General features: G+C 36.4%; 1 protein-coding gene across 4 annotated transcripts in view; it reads left to right on the top strand.

The window, feature by feature from the left end:
- LOC123563183 (uncharacterized) overlaps window positions 1-25155 on the top strand; it is a 75495-nt gene that overhangs the window by 49323 nt on the left and 1017 nt on the right. For all 4 annotated transcript variants that reach the window (XM_053529894.1, XM_053529891.1, XM_053529906.1 and 1 more), the window contains exons 9-12: window positions 8407-8552; window positions 12238-12383; window positions 17865-17962; window positions 23774-23963. In XM_053529894.1, the coding sequence (XP_053385869.1) occupies window positions 8407-8552; window positions 12238-12383; window positions 17865-17962; window positions 23774-23963 (580 nt within the window). The remainder of the gene's footprint in view (window positions 1-8406; window positions 8553-12237; window positions 12384-17864; window positions 17963-23773; window positions 23964-25155) is intronic.

Here is a 25155-nt window from a genome sequence, read left to right as displayed (position 1 = left end):
GGGCTTTAATTACTAAAGTAAAGATGGTACCTAAGACAACGTATTCAACGACAACAATAACAAATCAAGTGCAAACTGAAGTAGATATCGCTTATCTCACACTATAGCAATATTTTAGCATAGCACCAAGCAGTAAATATGGGAACTTTTGACAGCGACGTCGGCTTCGTTGTTTTGATGGATTAGCAAAAGAAAGGTGATCGTCATTTCTTTTTAACTAACACAACCATTTTATTTATACTAGAGAACATCTGCATTATAATTTAACAGAAGTTTCTGTAATGGCAGATTCTGCGAGGTAAAGGAGATTCCGCAGGCCTTGGTCAATTTGCAAATCAGCTACATCTGTAAACACAAGGTCACTAGGTGCAGGTCATAAAAAGTGAAATAACTTCTTTCGGCACAATTTTTGGTATGGTTTTGGTGTGACCATCAGATAGAATATACATATTTATATCTCTCTGTTTATAACTCGTACATTTTGAGGCCTTGATTATTCTTGGCAAACTAATTTTGTAAAATGTTGAGGGATTCGATGTCGTAAAATTCACTTAGTCTATTTATATTGTTATTCACGAATAATGTTTTCTTACCTATGGTCATACCATACCTGTAAATTATCGACAGTAATAAATAAATATAAAATGTCTTTTAATTAGTTATGGCCCTTATTGTAATGTTAAAGTTTTACTCATTGCTTATATTATACTATCAAGCACTGAGAATAGTCGAGCGCGCTGTCCACTGACAGCTCTTGTTTTATACGCCCGTCTCTGAAAGAGCGGGGCATATTATTTGAACACCCGTGTCGGCAGTCGGCGTCCAAAAGCATGTCCGCTCTCTAAGTCAAACAGTTTTCGTCCGATCTTAATCAAACTTGGTGACAATGTTTAGGGGCATAATATCATGGCCAAGTTAGATAACCAGCAAAATCGCTCCAGGCACTCTTGAGTTATGGCCTTTGAATTACAAAAAGTCTGCAAATTTAGCCTTGTCTGCCCTTTAAGTCAAACAGTTTTCATCAGATCTTCACCAAACTTGGTGACAATTTTGTGGGCATAATATCTCGGTCAAGTTAATAACCAGCCAAATCGCCCCAGGCAGTCTTGGATTATGGCCCTTGAATTACTCAAAAAACTGCGAATTTAGCCTTGTCTGCTCTCAAAGTCAAACAGTTTTTATCTAATCTTCACCAAACATGGTGACAATATTTGTGGGCATAATATCTCGGCCAAGTTCAATAACCAGCCAAATCGCCCTAGGCACTCTTGGATTATGGCCCTTGAATTACTTGAAATCTGGGAATTTAGCCTTGTCCGCTCTCTAAGTCGAACAGTTTTCATCAGATCTTCACCAAACTTGCAGATAATGTTTGTAGGCATAATATATTGGCCGAGTTTGATAACCAGCCAAATCACCCCTGGCTCTCTTTGATTATGGCCCTTGAATTACGTTTCGAATTAAGTTCGATGATGGGCGTATTTTGTGACAGTCTGCCACTCTTGTTATTACCTGTCTTTTATCTTTCTTGGTTAATCACCTTGTCTTGGTTCATATGATCACAAGACAACAACTCAGTAATTTTTAAGAATAGGTTCCGATGTTTGTTTTCAAATGTGTTCTGTCCAATTTTCACAACTTTCTATGATTCATCATAGTTTCCACTATACAGTTCCTGGATTTCAGTGTGTATTCCAGAAATTGAAAAACAGGAGGGAATTTATCTAAAAAAAAAAAAAGGGGGTGGGGGGGGGGGGTAAAAAAAAATGTGGAATGTCCCTCAGGAGTGTGCAAGATGTCATGTACAATGCAAAATATGTCATGGTTTGTTCTATTTAATGTCATTTCAGAGAAGATTCTTCTTTGCTTCTTAGTTTTAAAACTCTTCTAGTGTCTTACTGGTTTAAAAGTCTTCAACAAGACTGAAGATTCTGATGGATTTGACTTGGAAGCTTGAAAAAAAAAATCAGTGATTCTCTTTTTTTTCTACATTCTGATTATTTGCCGCAATACAGTGCAATATGTGCCAGAAGTGCAGACAAAAACTGTACATTCACAACTTGTCAGAAAAACACAGACAAATTAACAATAGTTCCCTTACAACAAAGAATGATATTTTCAGACATCTATTTTATGAAACAGATCGTTAGTGGATGATTCTTTTACATTTGAAACTCTCTTATTTCGTCATACACTCACTGGGGTTCACTAATTTGAGTGGTTAACACATTATATAATGTGACCAAAGGGAAGGCATTTTGGTCAACAAAACATCACTCCTATGCAAAAGAATTTACATTCCTGTTTTTAGTTTATAAATGCTTGCTTATAGTCAAAGGATGAGCATGCTCAGTCATGCATATCGTACAAGGATTAGGTACAGGATCTGGAAAAAACTAGTCTGATTCTGGCAAAGTTGTGTCCAGAATAAACACTGGGATCAATATTTGTATTAAAGTCGGTATGGTTTTCAATCTGAGGTAATAACAGCTAGATAAAGCAGCTGATATGTACATAATCAAGTGATCAGAAAAACACTACTTTCATTATAACACATGCACTTATACAGTAAGAAGCAAAAAGTGAAGTAGTCATATTAATGGATTTTGTAAATATTTTCTGCACTGTTAATATCAAATATTAAGACTTATGACAAATATACAAGCAAAACAAATATTGAAAAAAGGAGTTAATATATCTTATTTCAAAACAGACAGTGTGGCTTCCACATTTTAAGCAAAGGCATTATGAGGCTTTTAAACTGTATAAAGAGACAATTATGCAATTTATCTGCTGTTTTCATGTTTTTAATCTTTCCTTGTCAACAAAACAGGCTTCAGGTGACTTTCAGCTACTGTCAACATTGAACAAAAAGTTATGAAATGTATGTGCCATGATGATAATTATATGAGCCGCGCCATGAGAAAACCAACATAGTGCATTTGCAACCAGCATGAATCTAGACCAGCTGCGCATCCCCAGTCTGGTCAGGGTCCATGCTGTTTGCTAACAGTTTCTCTAATTGCAATAGCTTTGAAAGAGAACAGCATGGATCCTGAGCAGACTGCGTGGATGCACAGGTTGGTCTGGATTCATGCTGGTCACAAATACACTATGTTTGTTTTCTCATAGCGCGGCTCATTTCACTTTACTGTCACCATTGATCAATATCTTTTAGCCACAAATCATGACTGTTTAATTGTATATGTTAGATCTTTTATAAATGAAATTGCGGTCCCACATTTTGCAAAAATGGGGTGTATAATGTTGAGAGTGCATTTAATCACTGTAATATTATTAGACATAATCTATGTAGTGTCCATCCCTATACCCTTACAGAAGAAAAAGGCCTGCCGCGTACTCTTGCTGTGTACATACAGCGTATTTGACGCATACATGATGTGTACTGAAATCAAGGGCTTTAAATAGTACGCAGGATATACACCGCACATACACCGATAGTATGTTTGTAGTACACTTTTGACATGCAGATGAGCTCTGCTGCGTACTACTTGCTGCATACATGCTGTGGACTACATAGTACACAGGATGTACGCTGGAGGAATCTAGTATGTGGGAAGTACACCGGAGAAATAGTACACAGCATGTACGCGGCACATACACTTTTCACATGCAAATGAGCCTGCGGTGTACTACCCCTGCGGCGTACCAGGGATCGAATTTAACGGTCGCTAACTAGCGAAATTCGAGTAAGAATCAAAAAATGCGAGTAGGAAATAATGGCACTCGAATATTTTTGCGGCCGCGTCCGAAAATCAACGCATTCGCTCAAACTGTCCTTTGTGCTTTTTAAAACTACTTTAGGGTAATTTTACCGATAACCACGTGACCGATTGTAGACGCTTGTCGTTTTATACAAATGTAATTATCGGATATTTAAGTAAGCGTCTATACGATATTTGTTTACGATTTGCTCCCGTGGTTCGCAAGATGGATGGAAAATGAATAAAATAACTAGTTTCTTCGGGATAAAAAGGCCGCGGAGGCTGACAATGACAGTGAAAGCAAGGGAGTGACCCCAAAGAACCTAAAGCAACATCGGCCGTTTCGACGACGAGTACTTTGGTTCGTACCGCTCAAACCACAAAGTCCCGGTCTGACCCCACGGTATCTGTCAAAACTGTAAAAAAAATGGGAATCCGAGCTAAATATAAAACTTTTGTATGAAACAAAAGAAAATGATGACAATATAAGTAAAAACGTTACACTGGTACCTTGTGGCTTTATTGTTAGAAATTTTCATGTAATAGTCAGACAGTGGATAAGTTTGTATGAATAAATAACAAAAACATTAAAGGTTTTTATAGTTTACTTTCAAGTCGGTCAGTAAACACAACAGCAGAGCTGTACATAAAACAACAAAAAATATCACTTTAGGTTATAAAATTTAGTGAGCAAACAACCTCTAAATAATTGCTAGTGGAACTAACCATTTTGCTAGTGGAAAAAAATGGCACTAGCAAAAAATTGCTAGTGGAAAAAAAAGTTAAATTCGATCCCTGTGTACATGCTGTGTACTCCTGCAGGGTACATGCTGTGTACTCCTGCAGCGACAACCTGTGTACTTCTGCTGCATACATGCTGTATACTCCTGTGGCGTACATGCTATGTACTATCGTGTGAAACTGCTGTGAACAGGTTTTACTGTGCATGTGCAGCCTTTTCTAAATCAAACAAAATTCATAATGCTGAAAAATACCATATTTAGTTTAAAATTAACAGTTTTAAATAGTGACCTAAAATGCACCATAATTAGACTTTGGACATTAAGAGTAACAAGTGCACTTAAAGCATATGGCAAATCTGCGATAAATGCTGAGGAGCATGGGTAACACACAGCTCACTGCTCAATTTTTCATTATAATTGCATATACAGGTGTTACTTTACTGAAAAAAAATCAGATGTTTTTTTACCTATATTTATTACATCATGGCCCTCAAAATTAATTCAAAATGAAAAAGAATATATTTTTACATTGCATGCAAGGTGCAGCTCAGAAATCACTTAGATGTAAGCTTCACAAAATGAACACTGCAAATAGTTTGGCAAATTTTCATTGTTCAGAATAATCTGAACTGTTCTATGCTATTAACTCCTTGGGGCCGAAATGCGACTAAAGGCGCTATATTTTCTACCCCTGTAGCGTCGATATCCGACTATACGCGCGTTATCAGGACTCCCCAGGACGGCGATTGACGAGTATAGTCGCGGCACCGAGATCTTGCTGATTGCGTCACATACTTGTTAATTTTTGATAATCCTGATAAAAGCAAAATTATTTTGCATATCGGCTATTATTTCTTAGATGTTATAATTATTAATTATGCTAATAATTAGTTTCCTTGTTAAAATAAATGTTTGTAAATATTCGGTAAAGGAAATTAAAAAGACGAACTCCTCTATGTTTCGTTCATACTGTATTTCAAAAGATTAAAATAATGTCGGCTGCCCGAGAATTTTCTTACACTGAAGAAAATATTCATTATCATGCTGATTTTGATGTATCAGTCCGTCGGATGATGATTCCGACGATGAAATTTCATTATCAGAGAAATAAATGGTCAGAAAATGTTATCTTTTAGTAGAACACTTACATCGCATTAAATTCAAATGGATAAAAATAACACAGCAAAACATGTTTCATACACAAAAATGTGCGTAAATAAACGCTTTTTGTAAATTTAATAATTCTTCAAAGATAGGTGTAAATATTACAACTTAACTGTCTCAGTGCGTGTCACACATCGTTTGTGTACATGTTTAGAAATAAATTATTCATCAAAAGAAACCATAGATATTCACTCAGTATGGATGTTAATTTTGAGTAATGCTGATGTAAATACTCTGTGTTAATAATGTATTTCTATTTATTGGAATTTAATGTGTTTACATGTGAAAAAGTAATAAAATCGGAAATGTTCAAATATTTATTAAACGCAATAGGTGTGTAAAAATGATGAATGTTTCGAAGTGAAATTATAATTCTATTTGGATAAAACTTACAAACGAAAGTGGATAAATATAAATATTTGTTCAAACTTGGAAGAGTTTAAAAGTATAGTTTAATTTACATCCATGTTAATAATATTTCCATGCATGATTTCAATTGACTACCTGCGAGTGTGATTATGAGAAAATCAGATAATGTTCTTCGACGTCAGGTGGTAATTCTTATCTCGCCGCAGCATGTATATTATGATATCGGCCTCAGGGAGTTAAGATAAAAGTTACTCGGAAATCAAGTTCTTGCTTCCAAAAAAAAAAAATGTACAAAGCCTTCCTGCATGAAGTGTACTTCAGCCTTTTACCTAAAAAAATTCTAAGTATAAACACCAAAAGTCCCTCCTGCGTATATGAAGTGTACTTCAGACTTTAACTTATAAAAAAAAACTAAGTATAAATGTCAAAAGAAATTGTACAAGTCCTTCCCGCGTATATGAAGTGTACTGCACAAATTTCAAAGTAACTGTGGTGTACATGCAGTGTACTATTTTCTTGTACAAGTCCCTCCTGCGTACATGCAGTGTACTCCTTAAATTTTCAGAGTCTGTGCTGCATACTTGAAGTATACTAGTGACCTCCTTCGTACATGCTGTGTACTCTTCGAAATAGTACGCGGCATGCGGTGTATGTAAAATGTACTCCTCTGGCGTACTACTGTGTTCGCGGCATATACACAGCAAATACGCAGCATGTACGCCACAGAGGCTTGCTTCTGTAAGGGTAGTCTTGTTTGGGCTGTTTCTAAGAAGCCACTGGTTGGTGAAATTTCATTGCAAGCTTCATTATCAGTAAGAATTGTGCATATTATCTGCACATCCCTGTCATATTATTGTTGAGTTATGGCCCTTTTTATGGTAAATAAGTTTTTCTGTACTGTAGATCGGATTTGAATGAAACCTCATAGTAATGACTTGCATGAAGTTTTGTTGCACATTTACATTTGGCGAATTTTTCACTGAGGTATGACCAATTGGTTTTTAAACATATAATCTACATTAAGATTTTTGTTAAGACTTCAGTTCAAATACTGCCAGTATGGTTTCATCAAAACTGCATTGGAAGCTTCACTACAAGTTGGAGTTGCACTTTCCTTGTTTTTCCTAGTCTGCAACAATTATCTCCAAGAGTAAATTCATTGAAAGAATTAATTCAGTCATTAAACTGTGTCAGCAAGAAAAGCAGAGAACAAGAACTATGTTTTGTTACAATTTCTAGCAGAATTAAATTCCTTTGGTACATTTCTAAAAAAAACCTATAACACACATATGCATACGAAGTGCCATTGAGGAACATTTTTTTGGTTCCACCAGTCTTCTAATATTTTATGATTATCCATAAATTGAGCAGAAAAATTGCTGATCGATTGTGTAAAAGATGAACATCTTTTAATATCTGTATTGAAATTATAAAAATTGAAATGAAATTTGTTATTCTGCTGCTGATTATTCCAATACATTTCTTGAAAAAAAGGAAGGCATACTTATACTCCATTTTGAAATTTTACTTTAAAGTAAAAGGATACTGGCACGCGAGTAGTCCCCGGACAGCAGTACCGGTAGTCCCCGGACACACTCCCGCAATGCTCTATTTTCATGATTTGTCTACATATTTTGTGCCTAATCATACAGACGCTTGTTTTGGAGAAGTTTATCAAGTTCATTCTTTCACTATAATAATTGTTGAAATCCTACCGCATGGTTATTAGTTTACATTTTCACTGGCTGGGCTCCCGATTTTAATGCACATGCGCAAGAGGGGCCCCTCTTGAGGGTTTTAAAATTAAGGCTACATGTATTTGCTTCATGACTAGCGGACGATACATACACTTCCGACAAGAAAACTTATTTTCTTTGTGACCACAATACTAATTTGCCAAACTAATAAAGAGGTGTTATAGCACTACATTGTCCAGACATCTGTGACTTAAGCATAATCATTCTATTTTCTGTTGTCACAATTTCAGTGTGGCTGGGACAAATAAAACGACGCAAACTTGGGATCTTTTTACATAGAATAGCATTTTTCTTTTTCACAATTCCAGCTGATATGGGCAGTTCCCTATAAATATATTAATGGAAAAAATGGTGTCCGGGCATTACTATCGAGCATGTTAAAATTTGACGTTCTACAGACCCCTTTTTGGGCCTCACTAATCCCCTGCGAACGTGACGTCATTTCACAGGAAAAACCCTAAACTGGTAATACCGGAGCTAAGGTATGTATATATGTTAATCGTTTTTATTCTTAATATTGTTTAAGCTTTTGAGGACGAAATATATATGCGATTTCTGTCCGGGGACTACTCGCGTGCCAGTAATATAGTACACTTCCTAAATTTCAGTACATTCTCTTTGCTAAAATTATTAGATATGCAATTTCAGTTGACTGCCCTTGCTGTAAGATATATGAGCACAAACACTTTGTCTGACCTCTCCACACTGACATCTGATGACATCACAATGCTGGGATCAATCTTTTGTGGTTTTACAGCTAATCAGATTGCTACAGCACCATCAGCAGAAATTGGGTATACTGTATCAGATTAATTGACTACCTAGTACCATTGTGAAACTGTATGCAGCTTCAGTGATCCTGTCTAAAATTAGATTCTTAATAAATTTATCATGTTCATTTAAAGGCTGCCTGACCTCCAGATCACACAACCAAACAAAAAAAGAAACTTTTTAGATATCAGAAAATTATTGCTATATTCTTAAGAGTCTCAGCTTTGAAACTTAGTTACTTGCAGGTTATATTGTATGGAAACACCTAAAAATAAGTTTTAGCTCACCTGAGCACGATGTGCTCAAGGTGAGATATTATGACCGGCCATTGTCCAGTTCGCATCGTCAGTCGTCCGTCAACATTTGCCTTGTGAAAACACTAGAGGCCACAGTTGTGACCCAATCTTTATGAAACTTGGTCAGAATGTTGGCCTTGATGTTCTCTGGGTCAAGATCAAAACTGGGTCTTGTTGGGTCAAAAACTAGGTCAGTAGGCCAAATCAAAGGAAAAGCTTGTGAACACTTTAGAGGCCACAGTTGTGACTCAATCTTTATATCACTTGGTCAGAATGTTTGTCTTGATGATCTCCAGGTGAAATTAGAATCTGGGTCATGTAGGATCAAAAACTAGGTCGCCCGGTCATATCAAAGGAAAAGCTTGTGAACACTCTAGTTTTGATTCAATCTTTATGAAACTTGGTCAGAATGTTTGTCTTGATGATTTCGAGGTCAAATTTGAAACTGGGTTGGGTGGGATCAAAAACTAGGTCACTAGGCCAGATCAAGAAAAATATTGTTAACACCCTAGAGTCCACAGTTTAAGTTTAAAACTCATGAGAATTGGTCACAATGTTTGTCTTGATGACCTCTAGGTCAAGTTGGAATCTGGGTCATGTGGGGTCAAAAATTAGGTCATCCAGTCAAATCAAAGAATAAGCTTGTTTACAAGCTAGGGGTCAAATTTTTTATTCTGTCTTCATAAAACTTGTTCAGAATGTTTGTTGTCATTGAGTCTTAGAAGATTTCAAATCTGGGTCACGTGGGATCAAAAACTAGGTCACTAGGTCAAATCAAAGGAAAAGCTTGTATACACTCGAGAGGCCACTTTTTTGCGTCAATCTTCCCAAAACTTTGTCAGAATGTTATGAAATCTTGGGCAAGTAGGAATCTGGGTTAAGTGGGGTCAGAAACTAGGTTACTATGTCAAGTCAAAGAAAATGCTTGTTTACACTCAAAAGAGGACAGCATTTTGGCAATTTTAATGAAAATTGGTCAGAATATTTGTCTCCATAAAATAACTATGTCAAACATGTTTACACTGAGTCATTAGGTCAAGGTCACAGTGACCTTAAGGCTGAAGTTCTCTGTCAAATAACTAGAGATACTTTTCAAAAGATGACATTCTGTGATCAGTAGATGACCTCAATGATTGTTGGGTTTTTTGTTGTCATTAGGTCAAAAGTCAAGGTCAAAGCATACATGATACTAAACATCAATCAACCATACCCCTGCCCGCCCGCTTAGTTCAGTAGGTAGAGCATTGGTCTACGGATGGTGGGGTTGTGAGTTCGATCCTCTGGCGGGGCGTATGTTCTCATGGACTATTTGATAAACGACATTGTGTCTGAAATCATTAGTCCTCCACCTCTGATTCATGTTTGGAAGTTGGCAGTTTCTTGGGGAGAACAGGTTTGTACTGGTTAAGAATCCAGGAACACTGGTTAGGTTAACTGCCCGCCGTTACATGACTGAAATACTGTCGAAAAATGGCGTTAAACCCAAAACAAACAAAACCATTTACCTCCAACAGGCAGTCATGGGTCATATGTATCTTACAAACATTTCTTGTATATATCCTCTGAAACTAAAAAGACATCTTTCATTTTTAGCTCACCTGTCACATAGTGACAAGGTGAGCTTTTGTGATTTGAATTTAATCAAACTTGAACAAAACTTGTATCACCATAAGATCTTGGTTCATTGCTTGAACTGACCAGATTCCGTAATTGGTTCCAGAGTTATGGCCCTTGATAGGGCCAGAATTAGCTATTTTGACCTTGTCTGCACAAAAGCAGCTTCATTTATAATTTGAATTTTATCAAACTTGCACAAAACTTGTGTCACCATAAGATCTCGGTTCCTTTCTTGAACGGGCCAGATCCCATAATGGGTTCTAGAGTTATGGCCCCTGAAAGGGCCAGAATTAGCTAATTTGACCTTGCCTGCACAATAGCAGCTTCATTTATGATTTGATTTTAACCAAACTTGCACACAACTTGTATCACCACAACATCTTGCTTCCTTTCTTGAACTTGCCAGATTCCTTATTGGTTCCAGAGTTATGGCCCTTGATAGGACCAGAATTAGCTATTTTGACCTTGTCAGCACAATAGCAGCTTCATTTATGATTTGAATTTGATCAAACTTGCACAAAACTTGTGTCACCATAAGATCTCAGTTCTTTTCTTGAACCGGCCAGATCCCTTAATGGGTTCCAGAGTTATGGTCACTGAAATGGCCAAAATTAGCTATTTTGATCTTGTCTGCACAATAGCAGCTTCATTTATGATTTGATTTTAACCGAACTCGCACACAACTTGTATTGACATAAGATCTCGATTCCTTTTTATACACCCAAGGGACGTATTATGTTATCGCCTCGGTCTCCCATCTGTCTGTTGGTTAGCAAGTTCCCTTCCGCTCTGTAACTCTTGAACCCTTTGAAGGATTTCAAAGAAACCTGACACAACTGTTTATCTAATCGAAGCGACGTGCAGAGCGCATGTTTCGGATGGCTCACTTCAAGGTCAAAGTCACACTTAGGGGTTAAAGGTCATATTACTTTGTTTTGTGTGTATATTGCTCTACATTTGCTTTGCGTTGCAGTGCTCTTGTTTTTTTTGGCAGATCCTTCTTTTGTTCACTTAGAATAATTTTTTTTAATAACTTCCCTTTTATGTTACTATAAATAGCTTATTTAGTAACCTTTTTATTATTGGCCGTAGGGAAAAAACCGAGACCACTTTTCTGTGGTACAACATGGATGGTACCTCCAATTTTTAGGTGTATTTTGACATATCTGTACCTTGTAAGAATTTTTTTTTCTTTTTGGTTAAATTTCTTCCCTTTGTTGTTCCTGTCCTTTGGACTTATGGCTATATAGAAAACTGATTTCAAAACAATTTTACACAAGACTAGTGTTCCTTGGGTGACCCTCTACTATATTCCTTCAAATAATTTTGATTCAGCGAAAAACATGACCCCCAAGGGGTTTTGCTTATTTTCCCTATATGCCTTATAATATAGAATTTTGAAAATCTTTTTGTCAGAAACTGCTGGTCCGTTTTCAAAATAATTTTACACAAATGTTTCTTGGGTGACCCTCTACCAAATTCCTTCAAATAATTTTGATTCATTGAAAAAGTGGCCGCCTGAGGGAGGGGCTCATTTTCCCATACAGCTATACAGAAAATTTCTTGTATGAAACTACTGGCCTGATTTGAAAATAATTTTATTTGAAGTAACTTTAAGAAAGTTTCCAACTATATTTTCTCATAATTCTTTTGATTGATCTTGATTATGATTTTTTGACCTTCTTGTCGTTAAGTGCAATGATAACAGGTGAGCGATATAGGGCCATGATGGCCCTCTTGTTTAATTTATTCTTTGACTTTGACTAAATAAATCAAATAAATTTCTTTTGATCAGGAAAAGTGGAGCACATATTGGTGCTTTGCATGAATGTAGTATAGCACAATTGACTGAACTTGTCAAGCTAGCTACACAGGCAGATGCATATGGACCAGTGAGCACCCTAGATGCTGCAGAAATAACAGAACTTGGATATCTTATTGGTAAATCTATTATATATACATTTAGATGAGAAATTCGTATATGTCCTCAGTAAAGTAGGACACCAACATATGATTTATTAATGTTTTTTTCAGATTTTAACAATGCCTTTTGCCATAAAATTTTGCTTTTTCATTGTGCCAGGTTTTCTTTGTCATTTAAGCAGTAGGTGTTGATTTTTATGGAACTTACGGAGTTTTAACTCACCTGAGCATGAAGTGTTCAGTGTGAGCTTTTAGGATTGTTTGATGTCTGTCTACCTGCATTTTTTTTTAAGACCATCTCCTACTCGTCCACTATGTAAATTTCAACCAAAATTGATTGGGTTTGTCCTCCTTCAAATTGTCATGCATGCAGAATTCTGGTTATCATGGCAACCAAATAGAAAACTTAAAAAAAAATCTCAGAAGCCACTGACCCTATTTTGAATCTATTTCACAGAACTGTTTCTTTAGTGACCCTTTACCAAATTCCTTCAGATCATTCTCAGACTGTCATTAAAAAGGACATTGCTGCAGTATGGCTATAGAGAAAACTCTGAAAATGCTGGCCTAATTTAAAATAATGTACAGCAATGTTCCTTGGGTGACCCTCTACCAAGTCTTTCAAATCATTTTGTTTTGTTAAAACACATATCTACTAGTGGTTAGGACTAGTTTTTCCTTTATGACTATATGGAAAAGTTTGATAATCTCAAAAACTGCTGGCCTGATTCAAAAGTAATTTACAATAATGTTCCTTGGGTGACCCTCTACCAAAACTAGTCTGTCAAATTATTCCATTTTGTTAAAAAAAACAAAAACATAGCCAATAGGGAGTGCAGTGCTTGTTTTCCCTATAGCTATACAGAAAATTTTAATTCTCCGAAAACTGCTAGCTGAATTTCAGAACAGTTTCACAGCATGGTTTTTTGGTGCCCTCTACTTCCTACTAAACATTCTGTTTTGTTCAAAATCATGGCTGCAAGGTGGTGGGGCTAATTTTCTGTATGATTACTTTATTTGAAAATAATAACACAGCAATGTTCCTGGGGTGACATCCCATTCAGTTCTTTCAAATCATTCTGTTTCATCAATACTTAGCCTAACATTTTGAGAGAAAAAAATCAAACAACACCAAATCATAGAAAGAAAAGGTTGTTTCAGATGAAAATTTAACAGCTTATAAAACATGTATATTACTGTACACAACAAATGTCAGTTTACTGATATTTACATTTAATTCCAGAAAAGGGCTGCATAAAATGAGTCACACTTTCAGACAGTTCAGCAGTTTTAAAAACTTACCATTTTCAAAGAACTGTTACATCTTTGTTTTGATGCATTTGCAGTAATGTCCCATTGCTGAAATTTTTCATAACAAGGTTGAACGTAATTTTCAGCAATTGTTTATTTTCATTTCTTTACAAGTAGTATTCATTTTGAAAGGGGAACAACTTTTTGAGAATATTTTAAGTATCCATCGTACAGGACAGTATGGCAGAACATGTAATGGTGTGAGGAAAATTACTGGTATTGATGTTGTTTGTTTATCATATATTTCTGTGTTTTGAAAATATACTCCTAAACCTTAATAATAGGGATGCCAAGGTTGTGGGGTGGGGTCTAGTTTTCCCTATATACAGTCGACATTGTATTAAGAGACCGCCCAAGGGACTGCTTAAAAGTGGTCTCCTATTGGAATGGTCTCTTAATGAATTTCAGTCAGGTGAAAAGAAAAGTTATTTTAACTGTTAATGTAATTGTATTTATTATGAACATACATATATGTATAAAGATTTCAAAATATATACATGTACATTGTGTATTGTCTCTGTTCTATACAATCAAATCACCACCATTGTCATCATCAGTCATCATCAGAATCAAAATGTACTCGCTAATTATACAGGTGAAGTAATGCCCAGTAGGAATTTTGTACCAGGCTGCTCAATAGACACTTTTGTCCAATATTTGTTGGGACTACATGAATGTGGTCGCTAGCCGTTTAATAAAAAAGCCGTTAATGGAATGAATTTATATACTAAAGACGTTCAGGAGGGATTTTGACCGGTCGTTTGATAAAAAAAAATGCTTAATAGAGGTGGTCACGTACGATGTTGACTGTAGTTATTTGGAAAATTAAAATCTCCTCTGCTGAAACCGTTGGCCTGATTTTTAGCTCGACTATTCAAAGAATAGGGGAGCTATCCTACTTGCCCCGGCGTTAGGCCATACCAAATTGATTAATAGTTCTTCGGAGAATTTTAAAAAAAAATGGGAGCGAGCGTGCGAATTTTTTTTTTTTTTTTCCCTCAATTTTGATTTTTTCAGAGGCGGGTAGCTTTTACATGGAGCGAGCGGGTATTTTTTTTTTTTTTTTGGCAGTTATGATTATACATGAAGTTAACATTTCTTTAATAATAACACAGAACTTAAACATTTACAGTGTGACTAAGACAGTAGATAGCTTTTCTGTATGTTTTAAAGACTACATGAATGGTTTTGCAAATAAATTCTTGCTAAAACTCACAGAATCACTTTGTTTTTATTTTGTATTTATAATTACTGAGGGATGAGTGTCTTATTTTTAATTTTGATTGTTCTACATTAATCTGAAGGTGTGCCCATTTAACGGCAGAGGATGAGGAATATTTTAGACAAAACAGGCACCCAAGTGGAATAACATATCTTCTGAAACCCAGTTAGATGGCTTCGACACATGAGCAACTTTGTGCCCCTAGTGTAACTCCAAACGGTAGAGGTGAGGGGAAAGTAATAAATCACTTGACCAATGAGACCAAACGGAGTTGGGCACACAAATGCTTCGACATTGCTCGAATCCATTGGAATAATTTCTTAACAGATAAGCTTAGCTCAAGTTTTTGTGGTAGAGGTTCATTTCAGTCAAAAATGATAACAGACAGACAAAAAATGATCCCAATATGGCCACTCTTTAAAAGTGTTATTTGTTGTGCTTTGATTGACCAAGAAATTTTGAGTTGAGAAGGTCTGTTTTTTCAGATTCTTTCTTTGAATCAATTCACAGCCAATTAATATACAAACAGGGAAAATTGGGGTTACAATACGACAGAAATTATTTTTTACATCTACACAACTTATTTGAAAAGCTAAACATTTTTTAAAAATGAATATATGCATTTTGATAGAATATCTGACTGCCGTACTAAAGAAGTTACGTTCAAAACGATTTGGGCCGCGAGACAATTAATGTGATGGATCAGTCAGGATCTGTGAACAAACTTTTTTTTCAAGAAAGCACTGGCTTTGGCTCTAGATCTAAAATATTTAACTAAACACACTGATAACAAATGGTTTGAAAACTTTATCTGAACAATATTTCTATGTTTAATCCAAATATTTTCAATTTGAATCCCCGTGGCCATGCAGGTCTTACAAGTCGGGCTTTGTTCTTTTCACTGTATAATTTGAACAATCGTAGAACGTGCCTACTTCATCACTTACCGGCACATCGAAGGCCATGTGTGGCACTAGCACAGACACTTCAGATTTAAAACAAATGATGAACAACACCATAATTCCTGACTTTTTGAGTTTGTGTCATCAGCTACATGTATTACCAATGCATGGATTCCGATCAATATCACTTTGACGCATTAAAACAGCAATAAAACCTGTTAACCTTGTTTACCTTATCATGGACCGCGAATCAGAAAAAAAAAATTCGGCAATTTTTATGTTTTCGGCGTGAATTTTTTTCTCTTTTCTTAAGCTCAACAAATGTTAAAGTTTGCGTACCACCCAAATATTTTCAAAGTCCATTGAGATTTTGCTTTCATATTTTGCAAACTTGTTTACCATCATGACCCCAGTCTGTAAAAAGGAGGAGGCAACTCTATCAAGCATTTTGACTGAATTATGGCCCCTTTTCGACTTAGAATAAATGTTAAAATTTGCATACCACCACAAATATTTTCAAAGTCCATTGAGATTTTGCTTTCATATTTTGCATACTTGTTTACCATCATGACCCCAGTCTGTAAAAAGGAGGAGGCAACCCTACCAAGCATTTTGACTGAATTATGGCCCCTTTTCGACTTAGAATAAATGTTACGAGTTTGCATACCACCCCAAATATTTTCAAAGTCCATTGAGATTTTGCTTTCATATTTTGCATACTTGTTTACCATCATGACCCCAGTCTGTAAAAAGGAGGAGGCAACCCTACCAAGCATTTTGACTGAATTATGGCCCCTTTTCGACTTAGAATAAATGTTAAAGTTTGCATACCACCCCAAATATTTTCAAAGTCCATTGAGATTTTGCTTTCATATTTTGCATACTTGTTTACCATCATGACCCCAGTCTGTAAAAAGGAGGAGGCAACCCTACCAAGCATTTTGACTGAATTATGGCCCCTTTTCGACTTAGAATAAATGTTAAAGTTTGCGTACCACCCCAAATATTTTCAAAGTCCATTGAGATTTTGCTTTCATATTTTGCATACTTGTTTACCATCATGACCCCAGTCTGTAAAAAGGAGGAGGCAACCCTACCAAGCATTTTGACTGAATTATGGCCCCTTTTCGACTTAGAATAAATGTTAAAGTTTGCGTACCACCCCAAATATTTTCAGTCTATTGAGATTTTGCTTTCATATTTTGCGTACTTGTTTACCATCATGACCCCAGTCTGTAAAAAGGAGGAGGCAACCCTACCAAGCATTTTGACTGAATTATGGCCCCTTTTCGACTTAGATAAATGTTAAAGTTTGCGTACCACCCCAAATATTTTCAAAGTCCATTGAGATTTTGCTTTCATATTTTGCATACTTGTTCACCATCATGACCCCAGTCTGTAAAAAGGAGGAGGCAACCCTACCAAGCATTTTGACTGAATTATGGCCCCTTTTCGACTTAGAATAAATGTTAAAGTTTGCGTACCACCCCAAATATTTTCAAAGTCCATTGAGATTTTGCTTTCATATTTTGTATACTTGTTTACCATCATGACCCCAGTCTGTAAAAAGGAGGAGGAAACTCTATCAAGCATTTTGACTGAAATTGGGCCCCTTTTCGACTTAGAATAAATGTTAAAGTTTGCGTACCACCCCAAATATTTTCAAAGTCCATTGAGATTTTGCTTTCATATTTTGCATACTTGTTTACCATCATAACCCCAGTCTGTAAAATGGAGGAGGCACCTCTATTATACTGAATTATGGCCCCTTTTCGACTTAGAATATGCTTATTGTAATGTTAAAGTTTTACTAATTGCTTATATTATACTATCAAGCACTGAGAATAGTTGAGCGTGCTGTCCACTGACGGCTCTTGTTAAATAATTTCTCATCATTGTTTCTTTTTCAAAAATTATTCAGTCCAGCTTATTAATGTCAGATGAAAGATCAAATGCCATCGTGACCCTCTTGCTATTTTAAACATATTAACAGGTATTTTTTGTTCTATTTAAAAAATGGCATCAAATAAAAATAGTTTCTAAAATGAATATTTTTGTATGCAGCTGGTGTATCTGGTACTGAGATAAAGGAACTTACGGTGGCTGCCATAGAGGGGCTGGATGCTGACGTGATACCACTAATACCTGCAGCTGTTCTCAAGGTAAGACTTGTGAATATATCATTTTACATAAGCCTTCAGATGTTAATTTGAATGGGAAGCTAGCATCTGTAAATATTATATTCTGAATAGGCACAGGAGTAGGCTCCCAAATCTCTATAGCAAGGGGCAACATAATTGTATACTGGTTTCAGGTTGTCTGTCCGTAGACAGAATCTTGTGCGCACCAACTCTCCTCATTCCCTTGACACAATTAAATGAAACTTTGCAGAAGTGATCAGTAACAACAGTAGTTGTGCATGGTGCATGTTAGGTTCTTTCAGAATATAATTCTGCAGAGTTACGGTACTTTGTTTTTTTGTAACTATACTATATACATAGACACAATCTTGTGCACACCATCTCTCCTCATTCCCTTGACACAATTTAATGAAACTTCACACAAGTGATCAGTAACAACAGTAGTTGTGCATAGGCATGTTAGGTTCTTCCATGAAAAAAAATTGCAGAGTTACGGGACTTTGTTTTTTGTTAACATACTATGTACATACAGTCTGCATATGCAATCTTGTGTGCACCTAATCTTCCGAACCTTTGCACACAAGTTAATGAAACTTCACACAAGTGATCAGTACCAACCCTAGTTGTGCATGGTGCATGTTACGTTCTATTAGATAAATAGTCTGCAGAGTTATGATACTTTGTTTTTTGTTACTATACTGTATACAACATTCTATATACATACAGTCCACATAATTATGCAATCTTGCAATATACTGTGTCAGTGCATGCAGGGGTTACATTCATCACCTTTAGTGATAGCTCTAGTTTGTTTTGGCCACGAAATCTAGCTTTTAGCTCACCTAAGCAAAGTGGGTCAGTAAATGTCTGTTGTCCACCAATCATCTAAAATTTCTTTAAAGAACATGTCCTGTTAAAGCACCAAGTAAACTTAACCAAACTTAACAGGAATGTTCCTTGTGGGGTGGGGTGGGGGGCGGGGGTCTTCCATATTCCCTTAGAATTATGGTTGCCATGCAAACCAGAACAAAAAACTTCAGTAATTGTCTCAGATATTTCACACAAGTGTTTCTTGCCTAACCCTCTATCAAAATTGTTTTCGTTTAAAAATGGTTTGCCACCAGTAGGTGGAGCCACTGGCTCCAAACCGGAAAAAAAGATACCGTACATACAATTTTCTTTTAGCTCATATTATTTGTTTTGACTGAGTTTTAAAATACCTCACTAAAAAGTGAGACGATTTTTATATTTTCATGAGGACATAATGTGTCTCTTAGATAATTAATAACTAATCTCTGAACTACTGACTAATTTTAAGCTTGATATACTGGTTGGGAACCAGTTTCTGGACAGGACCAGTTTCTGGACACATGTAATATCCGCTTTATTTCGTTGTTTTTCATGTAATTGTTTTATCTAGATCATTTAGATGTTTGTTCTTCATGTCTACAAAAAACCACTATTTTGTAAGGCTGTATAATGTTTGGGTTTTTGATGATAACTCACCTGCATTTACAAAACAACTTTCTGTCTTAACGGGGCATGAAGATAGCTTTGCGCATGCGCAGTAGTTCACACTTGCCGAGGTATCAAGTGGGGAAGAAATAATCAAACTACATAATGATTGTCTCTTGATTACATGTTCTACTTTTACTTTCACGCTAAAAGTTACGTAAGATGCAGCGCTCTCGATTTTTGAACTAATTTTATTCTATATCTATTGGAATTATCAAGAATTCGTATAAGACGAAATTCAAGTTTTTTATAGTCAACCTCGGTTTGCTTTCGTAGCTGCTATTGAACGTCGGGTTATGTTTCATGTGCAATTTTGAAGAGATGAATGATAAAGAAATATGTAGAAATAGTATAATTACTTATTTTGATATCAAATTAACAACAAAACACCGTCAAAATATTTGTCCGGATACTGGTTTACCTGACGGGAAAAATAACTTATTTTAGTGACCCCATTTGAGGCCCCATGGAACCCATATTTTACGTCACAACGCGATGCTGATTACAACATCGGATGTGGAAGGAGCTGAAGTTTGTGCAGTGTGGGCTTCTTTTATGTCAAATATTTTTTTAGGGAATAATGGAACCTAAATATGAATATGTGTCTGGAAAATGGTTCCCAACCAGTACATATTCTTATACAATTACAACCATGAAAAGTCTGCAAAAAATACTGAATTGCATCCCTTGTCATTTATTTAATTATATATGCAAATAATGGAAAGTATAATTATATGTCTCTATCTAGTTCCAGTTTAGAAGCAGCAACTGAAAGACTAATGTAAAATACTCTAAAAGCCTTTTATTTTGAAGAACATGTGGCTCAGTAGCTTTGTATAAAACGAATATTTCGTTCAAATTTTTAGCTCACCTGAGCTAAAGGTGAGCTTTTGTGATCACTCTGTGTCCGTCGTCAGTCCGTCTTGTCAGTCGTCCATTGTCAACAATTTGACTGTTAACACTCTTGAGGTCACAATTTTGTCCCAATCTTAATGAAACTTGGTCAGAATGTTACCCACAATAAAATTTTGAATGAGTTTGATATTGGGTCATCTGGGGTGGAAAACTAGGTCACCAGGTCAAATCAAAGGAAAAGCTTGTTAATACTCTAGAGATCACAATTTTTGCCCAATCTTAATGAAACTTGTTCAGAATGTTACTATCAATAAAGTCTTGGATGAGTTCGGCATTGGGTCATCTGGGTTGAAAAACTAGGTCACCAGGTCAAATCAAAGGAAAAGCTTGTTAACACTCTAGAGGTCACAATTTTGACCCAATCTTAATGAAACTTGTTCAGAATGTTACCCTCAATAAAATCTTGGACAAGTTTGATGTAGAATCATCTGGGGTCAAAAACTAGGTCACCAGGTCAGATCAAAGGAAAAGCTTGTTAACACTGTAGAGGCCACATTTATGACTGTATCTTAGTCAGAATGTTAATTTTGATAGTCTCAATGGATAGTCTCAAGGTCCAGTTTGAATCTGGGTCGTGTAGGATCAAAAACTAGGTCACCAGGTCAAATCAAAGGAAAAGCTAGTTAACACTGTAGAGGCCACATTTATGAATATATCTTAATGAAACTTATTCAGAATGTTGATCTTGATGATCTATAGGTCAAGTTCAAATCTGGGTCAGGTGGGGTCAAAAACTAGGTCACAGGTCAAATCAAATGAAAAGGTAGTTAACACTGTAGAGGCCACATTTATGAACTTATCTTAATGAAACTTGGTCAGAATGTTGATCTTGATGATCTATAGGTCAAGTTCAAATCTGGGTCAGGTGGGGTCAAAAACTAGGTCACTAGGTCAAATCAAAGGAAAAGCGTGTTAACACTCTAGAGGCCACATTTATGACTGTATCTTCTTAAAACTTAGTCAGAATGTTAATCTGGGTCACTAGGTCAAATCAAAGGAAAAGCGTGTTAACACTCTAGAGGCCACATTTTTGACTGTATCTTCTTGAAACTTAGTCAGAATGTTAATCTTGATGATCTTTAGGTCAAGTTCGAATTTGGGTCATGTAGGTTCAAAAACTAGGTCACGGGGTCAAATCAAAGGAAAAGCTAGTTAACACTTTAGAGACCACATTTATGACCATATCTTAATGAAACTTGGTCAGAATGTTAATCTTGATAATCTTTAGGTCAGTAGGTCAGGTGAGCGATACAGGGCCTTCATGGCCCTCTTGTTATGGTAATATAATAGGATTTTCTGTTTTGATTTAAATTTCATGGCTAGGACCAGCCATGAATTTTTCAAGTACTTAATCTCAGCTGATGACCATGACCCCAGTCATTGACAGGTGGTCAGGCCAGTGTTGTTATCTTATGCTGATCTGAAATCTACCCAGTGCCAGTCATTCACAGAGGCAACGGAAGTAACAAATGCTACAGTGAGAATTCTGAGCAATGACACTAGTCCAGTTTTAGTTATTCACATATGTATAGATAGATGTAGTCTAGCATAAAACTGCTGTTACCCTGTGTTTGTCGTCCGTCCGTCTGTCAGTCGTCCGTTGTCAACAATTTTACTGTTAACACTCTTGAGGTCACAACTTTGTCCCAATCTTAATGAAACTTGGTCAGAATGTTGCCCTCAATAAAATTTTGAATGAGTTTGATATTGGGTCATCTGGGAAAGCTTGTTAACACAGTAGAAGCCACATTTATGACTGTATCTTCTTGAAACTTAGTCAGAATGTTAATCTTGATGATCTTTAGGTCAAGTTCAAATCTGGGTCAGGTGGGGTTAAAAAATTAGGTCAATTGAAAGGAAAAGCGTGTTAACACTCTAGAGGCCACATTTATGACTGTATCTTCTTGAAACTTAGTCAGAATGTTAATCTTGATGATTTTAGGTCAAGTTTGAATTTGGGTCATGTAGGGTCAAAATTAGGCCACGGGGTCAAATCAAAGGAAAAGCTAGTTAACACTTTAGAGACCACATTTATGACCATATCTTAATGAAACTTGGTCAGAATGTTAATCTTGATAATCTTTAGGTCAGTAGGTCAGGTGAGCGATACAGGGCCTTCATGGCCCTCTTGTTATGGTAATATAATAGGATTTTCTGTTTTGATTTAAATTTCATGGCTAGGGCCAACCATGAATTTTTCAAGTACTTAATCTCAGCTGATGACCATGACCCCAGTCATTGACAGGTGGTCAGGCCAGTGTTGTTATCTAATGCTGATCTGAAATCTACCCAGTGCCAGTCATTCACAGAGGCAAAGGAAGTAACTAATGCTACAGTGAGAATTTTGAGCAATGACACTAGTCCAGTTTTAGTTATTCACAGATGTATAGATGTAGTCTAGCATAAAACTGCTGTTATTGTCACCTTTCGAAGGTGTTTTAACAGGAAAGAAAACTTGTTTTAACAGAGGGATTCTCCTGCTCACATGCTATTGTAACACCTTTTTATGCCCCCGAAGGGAGGCATATTAGTTTTCAACTGTCCGTCCGTTAGTTAGTTAGTTAGTTCGTTCATTCATTCGTCGCAACGTTAACTTTTTGCATGAAGGCACTTTACACGCGAACCACTGCACCCAGGAACTTCAAACTTCACATGCTGATAGTACTTATTGAGTATACCACCCCTACTGACTTTGGGGTCACCAGGTCAAAGGTCAAGGTCACAGGGGCCAACATTAACTTTTTGCATAAAGGCCTTTTACTTGCGAACCACTGCACCCAGGACCTTCAAACTTCACATGCTGATAGTACTTATTGAGTATACCACCCCTGCTGACTTTGGGATCACCAGGTCAAAGGTCAAGGTCACAGGGGCCAACATTAACTTTTTGCAAAAAGGCCTTTTACTTGCGAACCACTGCACCCAGGACCTTCAAACTTCACATGCTGATAGTACTTATTAAGTACACCATCCTTACTGACTTTTGGGTCACTAGGTCAAAGGTCAAGGTCACAGGGGCCAACGTTAACTTTTTGCATGAAGGCACTTTACTCGCGAACCACTTCACCCAGGATCTTCAAACTTCACATGCTGATAGTACTTATTGAGTACACCACCCATCACTAGGCCAAAGGTCAAGGTGCTGTGGGGGCATTTGTCACCATTAGTGACAGCTCTTGTTATATATGCGCGTTCCGTACCAACCAATCCCTCGGGATTCTGCAGATGTTATAACACGAAAAAACATGCATTATCCAAACAAAACAAGATACAGTAAAATGCTACAGTGAAGTTTAAAGTTATAAAACCTTTCAGACAATAGCCCTGTCAAAGTTTTAGTCATCCACAAATATCCGGGCAGTGTCGATTATTGCTGCAGTAAAATGTGATTTAATGTTACAGGAGATGACCACTGACCAGTTTCAGTCATTCACAGATGCACAGGCAGTGTCGATAACGGATGACCAGAAAGCAGTAATGACTGAAGAACAGAAAACGTTATTGGGAGGTCAGGCAACTGGAGGGGAAGAAGTTCTTGAGGAAGTTGTCATAAATGAGGATGGGGGTGATGATGGTGGTGATTCTAGTGCAGGTTGGTAGCTGTTGTTTGCATACGTTACAGTAATGAGGTAACATGTATTTGGATGACATTTATTTAACTTAAACTTTATAGAAATCATATTTCTAATTATCTTCCATGTTTTTTTTCCCCTGAAGGTGGGCATATTAAAATTGCACTCTCCGTGCGTCCGTAAATTCTTGTTCGGGCTGTAACTCTGTCATCCATGAAGGGGTTTTAAAATAATATGGCATCAATGTTCACCATAATGAGACAATATGTCATGCACAAGACCCAGACCCTAGCTCCAAGGTCAAGGTCACACTTGAAGATCGAAGGTTAACATGGCCTGTTTCATGTCTGGTCCATAACTCTGCCATCCATGAAGGAATTTTAAAATTGCTTGGCATAAATATTTAACATTATAAAATAATGTGTCAGGCGCAAGACCTAGACCCCTAGCTCCAAGGTCAAGGTCATACTTAGAAGTCATAGGTTAACATATTTGTGTTGCATATATCTTAAATATCATCTAGAGTCATGAAACCATGTACACCTTTGTCCTATGGACACATATTTAGTTTTAAATATATTTGAGGGAATTGCAGGGTGAAATACACGGTTTATTTGAGGGTATATTTTATATAGAAGTTACTAGAAACAATTTCCAATAACAAGAGTTAGTACTGATATACAGATTATCAGAATATACTGCAAATAGACATATTCCTCAACTTTTTAGTTCACTTGAGTCACAGCTCTCGAGATGAGCTATTTAGATCACCCTGTGTCCATCGCCAGCAGTTTGACTGTTAACGTTCTAGAGGTCTCAATTTTGGCACATATTAATGAAACTTGGTCAGAATATTAACCTTCTTTACACTCTAGAGGCAACATTTTTGAATTGATCTTTAGAAAACTTTTTTAGATATTTGTCCCTATGAATTCTAGGTTAAGTTTAAAATTGGTTTGCCCGAGGTCAAAAACTGGGTCACTAGGTCAGATCGTAGAAAAAAAACTTAGGTCAAGTTTGAAACTGGAATATCTGAAATCTTTAACTAAGTCACTAGGTCACTAGAGGCTGCAATTTCATCTTGATCTGCATAAAAGTGTGTCAAAATCTTTGTCCCTAAGCTATTAAGTTTAATTTAAAACTGGGTTAATCAACATCTCAAACTAAGTCACTAGGTCAAATAATGGAAAAAGCCTGTTAACACTCTTAAGA

This window comes from Mercenaria mercenaria, chromosome 2 (genome assembly GCF_021730395.1).
Source record: "Mercenaria mercenaria strain notata chromosome 2, MADL_Memer_1, whole genome shotgun sequence".
NCBI classification, from domain to species: domain Eukaryota; kingdom Metazoa; phylum Mollusca; class Bivalvia; order Venerida; family Veneridae; genus Mercenaria; species Mercenaria mercenaria.
Note: the sequence above shows the minus strand (reverse complement) of the source record. Positions and strands in the feature narration are given on the sequence as shown.